This window comes from Macrobrachium nipponense, chromosome 32 (genome assembly GCF_015104395.2).
Source record: "Macrobrachium nipponense isolate FS-2020 chromosome 32, ASM1510439v2, whole genome shotgun sequence".
Lineage (NCBI taxonomy): Eukaryota > Metazoa > Arthropoda > Malacostraca > Decapoda > Palaemonidae > Macrobrachium > Macrobrachium nipponense.
The window spans coordinates 43042059-43055382 of NC_061094.1; the positions used below are offsets into that span (position 1 = coordinate 43042059).

The 13324-nt window shown below is 45.4% G+C and overlaps 1 protein-coding gene across 1 annotated transcript in view; it reads right to left on the reverse strand.

Annotated features, from left to right (window-relative positions):
- LOC135207489 (non-canonical poly(A) RNA polymerase protein Trf4-1-like) overlaps nt 1-13324 on the reverse strand; it is a 201766-nt gene that overhangs the window by 14675 nt on the left and 173767 nt on the right. The window contains exons 10-12 of the mRNA XM_064239286.1: nt 8754-8848; nt 1284-1351; nt 485-558 (exon numbers count right to left, since the gene is read on the reverse strand). Of these exons, the coding sequence (XP_064095356.1) occupies nt 485-558; nt 1284-1351; nt 8754-8848 (237 nt within the window). The remainder of the gene's footprint in view (nt 1-484; nt 559-1283; nt 1352-8753; nt 8849-13324) is intronic.

A 13324-nucleotide genomic window follows, 5' to 3' on the forward strand; every position in this document is an offset into this window, starting at 1 on the left:
ATTTAATGACCTTATAATGTGAAATAATCAAAATAATCATGTCTTTGGCTCTGCAACCCAAAGAAAAGCATAACACTATGAAAGTACCTGTAATGCTGAAAATTCTTTAGATGAAAATCATTTGTACCCAAATATTTTCTGAAAGCAAGTAGCATTCAGAAAACCTAGAGCACTTTTATGATTATAAAAGATACAAAAATTTTGAATCAGTTTGTTTTAACAATATTCAAATCCTAAGTAGACTGGCTAGACTGGGCATTATTAACCGTCTACCATTTTCTCTGATGTTAATTATATTTCAATATAAAAAAAGCAGTCCTAAAATAGGTACACGTATGAACAGTAATATCAAAGTTTGAATAATACATGAAGTAGAATTCACAAGACAAAGATGTGCAGCAGTGTATTAGATTTGGAAAATATATTTTGATTAAAAAAATGTAGATTATCTCAATTGACTTACAAATAGGTATCAAAAACTTACCTTCATCTTTTTATCTGATGATTCATCTTCAGAGTAATGATATATGGCAAGCATCCTCTTCACTGGGTGATTTTCTATAGTAGTATATAAAGCCAAAAGAATCATATATAAGTGTTTTACAAATTAAAAAAAATCATACCTACTCAACATAAAAGAAGTCCCAACTTGGAGGTTTGATTTTTTAATTCAGTGTTACGATATTTTTTGCAAGATCCTTTTCATTATGTTTCCTCCTGTGTAAATAGCTGTGCACGTTTTCAACAGATAGAAGAAGGCAGAGGCAAAGTCAACTGATGAAAGAAACTAATGTCAGGAAGTGACAGCAGAATTCTCCTTAGCAGGTTGTCGTTAATTTAAAGAAAAATTACTGCACAATAATTACAACAGTGCACAGTACTAGAGAACAGCAGTAGTAATGTAGACATGCTGGAACTATTAATACAGAAACTTTCTCTGTTTAAAAATTACTTGTACTGTTATATGCAATAACAGTAAAAAGAAAGTAAACTCCACTGTAAAGAATTGTCCTTACAGGATGAGAAAATTTTGGGAAGTTAACAACTCTGAATTCCTTCTAAAATAAACACAGTGCACATTTTAATTTGTAAGTAAGGAGAGTTCACATTAAAATGAGAATAACTTTAGCTTATGTTTTCTCAACATTAAATGTTTGGGGACCTAAGACATCTACAGTCAAGATATTAAGCAAAATATACCTGTATTAGTTCCTTTATCACAGACATTTGAACCAACCATGCAAAAATACTAAAATTCTAATATATTTACCATACGTACTTACTTTCATCAATATTCCTTTGCTGAAAAATACCAGAATTCTCCTCATCATCACTGGCATAGGCACTTGACCTGAAAAAAAAAATAAAGGAATCTGCAAAACCAAAGGTCTGAAGTAATAAACACTGTTGGTGCATCCACCTTCTTGACATGTCTAAAATACCGTATATTTCTGTGTATAATACGATCTTTAGATAAGACATGGTAAAAAATCATGGCAAATTTTCATGAATTTATCTCATATCTGTAGTATAAAACAACTTCTAATTTACAGAAATTTTTAGTGGAGGATGTTTGCAGATCGTAGAAGACCAAAACACTCAGAGAGTGCTAGAAACTCCGAAGAATTTTAAGCACTCGACGAAACCCCCCCGAATTTCGTCAGACGATCATCGGGTGGCAGTCCTCCCGATTCCCATAGAAATTGAGGATTGGGCAAGATCCTTCCTCAACGACGGGGACTTCTATCCGGTAGGACCTGAAGGTCCTTCCAGGACCGCAGTCTTCCACGAGGGTTACGAAACTCGTACAGTAGGCAAAACGTCTGTCGCCACAGTGACCGTCTGGGTGGGGCTGAGCGTCCACCTGACAAGAGAGAGCCGATACAGTCCTCTGACGCGTCCCAGTCCTCGTCGAGGTCGAAACCTCTCAAGAGGACTGTCACATGAACAGCGTTGATGGTCACTCCGAGAATCTAGGAAGCATCACCGTCCTCGCCAGCAGCCACGATCTCCTCTAACCACTTGAGCGAAGATCTGTTTGGTCCCAAGACCAAACCAGGCTCATGGCCGGACCGTAAGAAGTGCAATCATCATGGTCACTCCTGTTCGCCTCGTTCCTCCCGGTGTAGCCCAAGCAGGTTGAAGGGACAGGTGAGGGAGACCTGACGCTCCTACCCTGCCTACTAGCAGAACCAGTAGGCTGGGAGGACTGCAGGCGATCGCCAACCCACGGTGGTGATCGAGCTGCAGGTCTGGACCAGCAGTCTCCTTGCGGAGAAGCGCTGGACAAAGGACGGAGCGTCGGTCTCATACATCAAGGGAGCTGCTACGAGCGCTCCTGCCCTGCCTACCAGCAGAACCGGTAGGCTGGGAGGACTGCAGGCGATCGCCAACCCTGGTGATCGGGCTGCAGGTCTGGACCAGCAGTCTCCTTGCAGAGAAGCGCTGGACAAAGGATGGAGCATAGGTCTCGTGCGTCAGGGGAGCAGCTACGAGCGCTCCTACCCTGCCTACCAGCAGAACCGGTAGGCTGGGAGGACTGCAGGCAATCACCAACCCGCGGTGGTAATCGAGCTGCAGATCTGGACCAGCAGTCTCCTTACGGAGAAGTGCTGGACCGAGGATGGTAATGTCGGTCTCGTGCGTCAGGGGAGATGCTACCAGTCGTGCCAGCCGTCCAGTCCCGGTTGGAGCGATGGTCGGGTGACTGGTAGTGTCCACTAACACAGTGAAAGCGAGCACCATCCTCTCAACGCGCCCAGGCGAGGCTGGACCCGGTGACCAAGGGGGGAACCTCTTCCCAGCCTCGCTACATGAACGGTCTGGTGGGAACGTCACGTCAACCATGGGTACCGGGCGATCACTGCGCAAGCGATCGCCGGTCTGGTGAGTCACCTGAGCAACTCTTACCATCCTTCCGCTTCGTGCCTGGGTCCTGACACGGTGAGCGTACTCAGCAGTCTGGACTTGGCTGCATGGTCACCCGTAGGTGACCGTACACTCGGTGAGACGGTTCCCAGTCCGGAGGTGGCACCTCTGGAGCCGGGAGAGGAGGTACCAGTGGTGGCTGGTACCTCCATGGTCCCCGTCTTCTTCTCTGAGGAAGGAGAGATGGGCCCCATTCCCAGAGGAACAGGAGGACCAGCGGAAGACCCACCTGTCTCACCAGAGCAAGACAGACCCTAAGAAGTCTCTGTGCGAGACTTCTTAGGGGGGGCAAGGCCACCTTCTTCTTCCTCAGCTGGGGGGGCGGGGGCACTTGGAAGTTGAATGGGAAGAGGCAGCAGAAGACGACGACACCTTCCTCTTCTTCCTGGACTTCCTCTTTGCCAGTTTCCTCAGGACAACCGACAGGTCCTCCATCCAGAACGGAGTTGGGGCAGTTGCGGTAGCAACATGGCCCAACTGCACCTGTCCGGAGGGACCTGCAGGAGCAGCAGTGGAGAGAATGCTTCCTCGAGGAGGGTTACAAAACTCTTACCTGCCAGGTGAAGCGTCTGCCACCACTGAAACTGGTCGGTCGCGTTCTCATTTGTGCGAATGCGACTGTCGTCTGGGTGGAGCTGAGCGTGCACCTGACAGGAGACAGCCGATACCGTCCTCCAACTCATCCAAGTCCTCGTTGAGGCCGAAACCTCTCTGAAAAAAAAAAAAAATTAAAAGAGGGCTGGATGGGCCGCCTCCACCGGTCTCTGCGTGCACGGACCCGCAGGAACGACACATCAACCCTAGGTACCGGACGATTGCCAGTTTGGCGAGTCACCTGAGCGACTCTTACCATCCTTCCGCTCTGTGCCTGGGTCCTGACACGGTGAGCGTACTCAGCAGTCTGGACTTGGCTGCATGGTCACCCGTAGGTGACCGTACACTCGGTGCTTGCGAGCGGCCGAGACAGTTCATGGTCCAGAGGTGGAACCTCTGGAGCCAGGAGAGGAGGTACCAGCAGTGGCTGGTACCTCCAAGGTCCCCGTCTTCTTCTTCCCTGAGGAAGGAGAGACGGGCCCTGTTCCTGGAGGGATAGGAGGACCAGTGAAAGACCCACCTGTCTCACCGGAGCGAGACAGACCCTTAGAAGTCCTGTGACGAGACTTTTTAAGGGGGGGGGGGGGGGAGACCACCTTCTTTCCTACAGTAAAGCCATAAAAATGGAAGGGGTGGAGGCATGAAAATATGATGATCTCGAAGAGGAGGAAGACAACACTCGACGAGCTCTCTTCCTCTTTGATTCCTCCAAATTCTGCCAGACTCCTACCATCAGGAGTAGATAAGCATAACAGGGCAGCGCGACAGCTTCGTCCAGTGACATAACTCCAGGGTAGTAGTGGTAAATGAATATGATCAGCAGGGGAACAGTACACACACTCGAGGATCGGTATCACGAGTCACAGGTACAATTCCAAGGTTAGGATAACCAATACGAAGAGCTATCCAACCAATACTGCTGTATACACAATCACCACTGTCAGTCTGTAAAATAAGGAAAAAATTATTAAAGTAATAAGGATACTCCTCACGCATCCAAGGGCACTGCCCTCCAAAGTGAGAGGAGAGCCCCCAAACATCAACACCACGCCCCTTCTTCTACCTTCATTCGATAGTAAGTGAAAGAATGAAGGAGAAGAGAAATTACCATAAAAACAAAACAAGGACAAACCTTTGAGGTTCCCCTCGGTAATTCTCAAGCCTAAGCGTAATTTTCGGATGAATACATGTCTCGTTACAGGATCAATATCACACACGTTAAATAAGTCTCATCCTCATGTTAAATACATATCTCGTCCTCACGTTAAAAAGAAAGTAAATAATATGTTGGCATACCTTTGCTACCGACTCTTAACACAAGTAGAGAGGCGGCTATAAAGGCTATCACAAAATGGCAATTTGTCGAAAATTGCATTTTTCCTAACTATACAAACCTGAGGTCCTTTAACAATAGGAAGTAGCTAGCGGCAGCTGGAACGGTCGTAAGCTTCGAACAAGGGGAGAACAGTAGTTAACTGCTTGTCTGACAGTGCGCGCGCCTGAGAGGTGAAGAATCACTTTTGCTTTAGGCCCATGCAAAAAAATGCAGAGTGAGGGGTGGCATGAGGTGGGACTATATGTAAAGGACCTCAGGTTTGTATAGTTAGGAAAAATGCAATTTTTGACAAATTGCCATTTGTTCCGACACGAATACAAACCTTCGGTCCTTTAACAATAGGAAGACTCACTTCTTGGTGGGAGGAATCCAAGTCTTTTTGGTGAACAGACTGGTGTTCGTCCAACCTTGGAAAGCCTCCCTGGTCGTAAGAGCGAGGGAGGGGTCCAAGCCTCTGTCCGATTGATCGGGGTGTGCACCGCAGGATCAATGGTCAGACCTCTGGGCCAAGTACTAAGAGAGAGGCAAGCGTATCTCTTCGTACCAGCAAGCAAGAACTTGTTCCTGTTTGCAAGAGGCAACATAAAGTATGGGTTTGTCTCAAGCTGGCATCCACTTCCTCCCCCTTGTTGGAGGAAGTGGTGGATATATGCTCCTATCCCTAGTGAAAGGGATAGGATGGGGCTCTGTTGAGTAGCTCACCTGCATCTCGTCCTTATCCAGCAGGGTGACGACCGTGTCCCTCTACCCACAGGTAGAGGGGAAGAAAAAGATGGGAAGAGGAGCCAGTCACACTCATTCACTCATCCATTCTTACAGTCACACCAGGACTCGATGCTGTTCAGCCTGCGAGGGTCTGGGTTCGCTACACAACGTGTTGAGCAGCCACCACAGGTCCCAAGGAAAAGATCCAAGGACCTGTGGGCAATATCCCGAAGGTAGAAGGAGGTGCATGTGGTCTGGTTGGACCAGACCCCTGCCTTCAGTACCTGCGCCACGGAGAAGTTCTTGCGGACAAAGCAGCATCTCCTTCGCATCGAAGGCGGTGAAGTCCATTAGGGAGGGGATTGTGAACGACTCGAACCAATCGTCAGGGACCGAAGGGCTCTGAGTCTTCGCTACGAAGTTCGGTACGAAATAGAGCGTCACGGATCCCCATCCCCTGGATGCTTGACTTCGCAGGAAAAGTCATGCAGTTTCCTCAGAGGAAAAGAAGGGAATAGTCGTATGAACTATCCCTCTTCTCGACTTCGGTGATGTCCAGTACCCATACCGGTCTGTACGTTTGCCACAAAGAGTCTCGCATCCTCCTATCCCCATGCAGCGAAGTTCTCGGTAGTGGATAGGACACCGACACTCCATTGTGGGTGTCGATGGTATGGGTACTGTGATAAGCTATTAAGACGAAGTAATGATTGCTCTGTAACAACCGAACTAAGTCCACAGTGTAGTTCGTAACTGACTCTAGCGCTCTGACAGCTGCCGACTGACTGGTTCGGTATCGGAAGTGAGACAAGTTGTCCAAGCATCCGAGTAAGTCACGTGACCTTCGCCTTTTAAAGGGTTATGCCGAGAGACCAAACAATAATGTATTTGTTTGTCACCAATGCCAGATGGCGAGGTGATGATTCTCTTAAGGCATATGCTCAAAAGGCGAAAGTCAATTGCCGTCTAGAGACCTAGGTCCCTGAAGGCAAGACACTCTCATAGTAGTTGAATCTCAGCTAAGGAGAAACAACACTATGTGACGTTGAAGACGAAGATAGGCAATGAATGCAACCTACGTCTTCCAGCTGAATCGAGAGAAGGAATCTTAAGATTCTGAACCTGTGCTTACAAATGACTGAAAACGCTAACCGCTATTTCATTGCTGTTCAGTGAGAAGTCGTAGTTGCAATGAAAGCGGGGCGTTCTTCAGTAATGAAAACACAGGGGAGAGCTGCCTGAAGAACTGCTTCTCATGGGCTGAACATTTGGAAGTAGAGTTGGCAGGTGTGGGAGTTGGCAATGTCTTTCAATACATCTGCTAATCAGGGGTGAACAATGAACAATTGCACACCTCCGAATACGAGATATTTAGAGGACAAACTCAGATTCCGCAAAAATCATTCGCATTATCGCAGTGCGATGCAGCAAGAGACTATTACAGAATTCTGTTACCGTGCGGTAAACAGAAAGATGAAAGTCGAAGAGAGATATCTGTCGTAAATTCTCGCAATACTGAAGGCGATGAATTCGAGCGTCACAGCAGTAGATGGGCATTCATGTATGCGAGAATCCCCGTTAATCAGAGACTTAAGTCCGTGATTCTTGGGCAGAGATACGGTTGGTATTCAATCAAAGCAGGGGAGAAAGACATAACCAACCGTGCATCTCGAAGCGCCAGCTGGTACTGAGTTGCCTCGGGCAATTCAATACGCAGTAGCTGTCGCTGACTCGTCATCCTGAGTTGCCAAGTAATCCATTCCACGAAGGAATGCGTTAGACTAGAACCACAGAGCATAAAAAGATATGCTCGAGCAATTATATTTAGGCGAAACGAATTTCGGTTAATACAAAAGCTGAAATGGTGTTGTCGTGACAAAACCATAAGTATATAAAATTGAAACTGGAAACTCCTGGGAGGTTGCAGGCAACCCCGAGTTGCAGTTCAATTAGAATACTCCTTGTCTAAGTCGCAATCCGTAGAGTAACTAGGATATGCGCCTACCCCTCGGACAATTCAACTGCTTAGCAGAATCATGTCGCGAGGTTAATATACGTAGTATATTTGTAGGATTCTGAACAACGATCTCCATCCTAAATTCTTTTCCTTCAAGAAAACAAAATAAGGATTGGAGATCGACCACCTTTGATCTCTATCAAAGAGAGTGAAGGAGCAGTCTTCCTCGAAGGAAAGCTTCAATGGTGAACAGAATATCGAAGACGATAGTTCAAGCCAAACTGGATGTTCCCATCCGTTCTCTCTATTCCAGGGTTGGCCGCCTTCGGTAAGAATTCCAGGAATTCAAGCATTCGGCGAGATCCCCGATTATCGTGGTAACAATTATCGGGAATACTCGTCTAACTCCCTTTGGACAGTGGTCTCGCCTGTGTGTGCTAGAAATTCCGTGGAATTCTAAGCACTCAGCGAAACCCACCGGATTCGTTAAACGAATATCGGTTGGTGGTTCTCTTGATTCCCGTAGAAATCGGAGATGGTGCAGGGTCCCTCCTCCACGACCGGGGTTACGTCAGGTAGGACCCGAAGGTCCCCCCGGTAGCACAGTCCCCAATCGTGGGATCCTACAGAGAAGTCTCTGTAGGATCCTACCCCTTTCCCTCGTAGCCGTAAGGAGAGAGGGAATGGGGGAGGAAATGGATATTGCTCGCCTATCCAGCGGAACTAGCATTTGGAGACGAGAGTAGGAGCAGCCATCACCTTATTTCACTGTAATCATATTGCATGTATTATCATATTACAATATATGAAGAGAGCGATGATGCTCCATTTGCATTCTGGTTTTGTTTACAGCCTTAAAATAGGTTTTGTTTACAGCCTTAAAATAATCAGCTGATTGCATTTTACAGATATAATCACTGTTGTTAGTTGCCAAATGGAACTTAATTTAGAGATATTAGGCTATAGCACCGAGGCCGAGGCTAGCCTACTGATACAAATACTAGAATTCAAGGTTTGATTTTTAGAATTGTAGTATAAAACGACTCCCCATTTTTAGGTGGTAATTTTAGGATTTAAAGGTTGTCTTATTATATGGAAATATACGGTAATAAACAATGAAGGGGAATCCACATTCTTAACATGCAAATTACATTTAAGGAAACCATGCACACAATATGCAAGGCAAGGACTTCAAATTAGGAAAGTAGTTTAGCAACACTGAATCAAACTCACCTAGACGAGATATCGGAAACCTGCAATTCAGACGAAATGACAAAATCACCTACAACTTCATCCTCACTCTTACGATTCTTAATTGAAGACACATCCTGCAAGCATCTACAATTAATGGACATAAATAGTGAAGAGATTAAACAATAAGTGATATACAGTATAACAAGAGATTAAACAATCAGTAATATGCAGTATAACAATAACGTATGTGTAATGGAACACGAAATTTCAAAAGAATGAAAAATTATGTGAAGTCTCAGTAATATAAAAATTCAAACTTAAAGAAAGTAATAATCATTCTTTTATCCACATTAGAAGATGGTGCCTACAGTGTGCATTACCAATGATACTAAATGTTTACTGCAGTGTCCCTTGTGCCCCAGTTGTACTCATGTCTAGGGTTTCATGTTTTCATTCATTCTATTATGTGCTTTTATCACCTACCTGCCCAACTTCTTAAAGATAAACATGTCTTGCTCAAATTTTAACTTCCTTAACCCTTAATGGACGGATACCATCATATGAGTAACACTAACAGGTTTTGAGTGTGGGTGGATTAACTCGTGAGTACCAGTATTACGTGCCATCAATTTGTAAAAATCGAGCATGAAAGAGGTTCCATTACTTCAATGGCCTATAAATTTACTAATGTCAGTTTTTAGACAGGCTAGGCTCAGTGTTTGTGGGCGTCTCAGGAGTCAGTTATGTTCTTGACCTGAACGAGGCATGTTGTGCTTCTTTCTCTATATGACATCCTTTTATATATTTGCTAATAAATAGTATACCCAGGGGTTGCTTTTGGTTTTAATTCTTATCTTTTATGATATGTCAGATATAATAGTAATTTTCTAAAGAAAAGTGCAAAGAAATAGAAAAAACATGTATAATCCAAAAGTCACTGCATCTTTGATCTCAGTAAATTTACATAAATACTTTGCAACAAATATACTTGGAAATTGTTAGTGATTTTAGTTCTTATCTGTTATGATCTTGTGTGAGCTGCAATTATATATATCAATTTTACAGACAAAATAAAATAAATTAGAAAAAGGCTGAGGTTATTTCCAGGGCGCCCTGTACCATATTCGAGAAATGCTTATTGTCTTCAGGGCACCCTGTACGGTATCCTAGAAAGGCTTTTTGCATTCAGGGACCCCTAGCTTGACACACTGGAACCTTTTTTATCAATATATATTTGTTGTACATGTGTTTTTTATTCATAATGTCGTAAACGCTACATGAGGATCAGTGAACAAATTCAAATTTACAACTGATATTCACAGGGGAGAGACTGCTTTTGCGTTCAGGGTGTTTTTGCCTAGTATAGGCTTATGGATGGTTATACCAATGTTGAACAGTTTTGCGTTCAAGGCGCCTTTTGCCCTCTACTAATGTTGGATGGTGAAAATCAGTCTTGCACTAAGGGCATTTTTTTGCCCTGTACTGATGCTGGAAATCAGTTTTGCGCCTTTTGCAGTGTAGCGATGCTTGAAAAAGATCTCGAGTCTGATATCGAAAACACACTCTCGTTGGCCTCCTGGCAGCAAATCCGTTTGTTATTGAACTCATCAAATGTCTGAAATTCGCTACAAAGGCGAATATTTTCGGTAATTTTGGCGGAGCCCGCAGTAAGCACAACAGGAAAGCCGCCATCTTGTCTTCCACGATTTCCACGAGGTAGCGCTCACCGGGCAATCTGACTCATCCAAATTTGCCCTATACACAATTCAGATCTCTCGTATTGGGTACAGGGCACCCTAGAAATAATCACTTCGTTAGAAAAATAATGTAAAAAGAGGCCCAAAAAGGGGTTGCACATAGTTACTTTCAACTTCCCATAGAAGGTAGGGAGAATTTTTTAGAAACTTTTCTTACACCATGTGAATTTGCATGTCTTCCTCTTGCCATTGAGGTTTTTTTTTTTTTTTTTTTAATTGGCCGGCCTCTAAGTTTGCCCGGTCTGGGGTGCTACATATTGATTTTTTAGCTCAGCTCTTAAGGGTTAAAGACCTTATACTCTAGGTGAGCCCCAAGAGAGACAAGGATTGTGACTCAGTACTCTCTTATTCAGTCTCAAAAAACTAAAATCTTATTGCAATTATTACTACCACTATGTTTCCTCTGTATTCACAGGTTTCAAATCAGTGAACTCCTTTATTCTGGATTTTCTTGATAATTAAGAGCAACACATTTGTCTTCAATTTAGCAGTTTCCTACATAAAACTTGTAGCTGACTTATGTGGGCTAGACATTTCAAATATCAGTCTATTTCATATATTAATTCAAACTTTATACAAATACTATGTATAATAAAAATTTTAAAGGTTGCACAATTGAAAAGTAACTGAAATCTCAAAGACTGAGATGGTTTGGGCATGTGAAGAGAAAGGATGAGGAACAATTACCGTATATACTCGAATAACACACGATCTCGCGTATCATGTGATCCCCAAATTTATCATGTGATCCCCAAATTTTCACTCTAAAAAAATAATAATGTTGGAAATTGTATTTTTCCTAACTATGCAAACCTGAGGTCCTTTAACAATAGGAAGGCACTTAGCGGCAGCTGAACCGGTCGTAAGCTTCGAACAAGGGGGTTCGGTAGTTAACTACTTGTCCGGCAGTTGGCGGTCAGCTCGACTGCGAGGCATGAGGTGAGGCTATATGTAAAGGACCTCAGGTTTGTAGTTAGGAAAAATACAATTTCCGACAAATTGTTATTTGTTCCGATACGGCATACAAACCCGTGGTCCTTTAACAATAGGAAGACTCACTTCTTGGTGGGTGGAATCTGAGTCTTATGAACAGACTGGTGTACTTCCTACCTTGGTTCCTTCCCTGGTCGTAAGAGCAGAGGGAGGGATCCTAGCCTCTGCCTAGCTAATCGGGGTGTGCACCACAGGATCAGTGGTCAGACCTCTGGACCAAATTTATGGGAGGGAGGCAAGCGTACCTCTTATAAATAGCAAAAGGCAAGAACTAGTTCCTACTTCAAGAGCCAAAATGAAGTCATGGGTTTGTCTCTTGTTGGCTTCCACTTCCCCCCCTTGTTGGGGAGTAGTGGATAAACACTCCTATCCCTACTGAAAGGGATAGGATGGAGCTCAGTTGTGTAGCTTACCTGTATCGGCCTCCTGTTCAGCGTAGTGACGACCGCGGCCCTCTGCCCACAGGTAGAGGAGAAGAACAAAGGAGGAAGAGAAACCAGCCAGTCACACACTTTCACTCGTCCATTCATGCAGTCACACAAGGATGCAATGCTGTTCTGTCCGCTCGGGTGCTGGGTAGACTACACAACTTGTTGAGCAGCCACCACGGGTCCCAAGGAAAAAGTGTCCAAGGACCTGTGGGTAATATCCCGAAGGTAGAATGAAGTGAAGGTGGTCTGGTTGGCCCAAACCCCTACCTTCAGAACCTGAGCCAGGGAGAAGTTCTTGCGGTACACAAGGGTTGGACCAATACCTCTGACTTCGTGGGCTCTCGGACGAAGGGTACGGGTGTCATCACTACCATCCGTGCCGTACGCCCTCCTGATCACCTCACGCAGCCAGAAAGAAATTGTTTTATTGGAAACTTCTTTCTTGGTAACCCCTGTGCTAACGAAGAAGCGTCGACACTCAGACCTGAGGTGCAGAGTTCTCTTCAGATAGCACTGTAGCGCCCTCACAGGACAAAGCAGGATCTCATCCGCATCATTACCGGTTAAATTCTTCAGGGAGGGGATCGTGAAAGACTCGAACCGGTCGTCAGGGACCGAAGGATTCTGAGTCTTCGCTACGAAGTTCGGGAAGAAATCGAGCGTCACGGATCCCCATCCCCTGGAATGCTTGACGTCGAAGGAAAGACAATGAAATTCCCCTACTCTCTTCGCCGATGCCAGGGCCAGCTGGAAGAGGGTCTTGAGGGTCAGATCCCTGTCTGACGACTCTCGGAGTGGCATGAAGAGTCTGCGAGTCAAACTCCTAAGGACGAGAGTCACATCCCACCCAGGGGGCCTGAGTTCCCTGGGTGGGCAAGACCTCTCGAAGCTCTTCATCAGGAGGGAGATCTCGAAAGAAGAGGAGATATCCACACCTCGCAGTTTAAGGACTAGGGCCAGGGCGGTTCTGTATCCTTTAACTGCGGAGATGGATAGGAGCTTCTCTCGGCAAAGGAAGACGAGGAAATCTGCTACCTGCTGAAGAGTGGTTCTGAGAGGAGAGAGACCCTGTCCACGACACCAACCACAGAAGACGGACCACTTTCCCTGGTATACAGCTGCAGAGGACTGTCTGAGGTACCCAGCCATCTCTGTTGCTGTGCTGCGAGTAAAGCCTCTTGCTCGCAAGAGATGGTGGATAACAGGGACTCGACGGACCGGTGGTACCATTCTACATGTGGCTGCCACAGGAGGTTATGCCAGGGGGGGATTCTCTCTTGGTGCTTTGGCGAGCAGAGCCAGCAGGTCCGGGTACCAAACGGCTTGAGGCCATTTGGGCGCCACCAAGATCATCCGAAGATTCGTGGTGATCAGCGCCCTGCCGATCACCTTGCGAATCAGACAGAACGGGGAAAGGCATACACGAAGA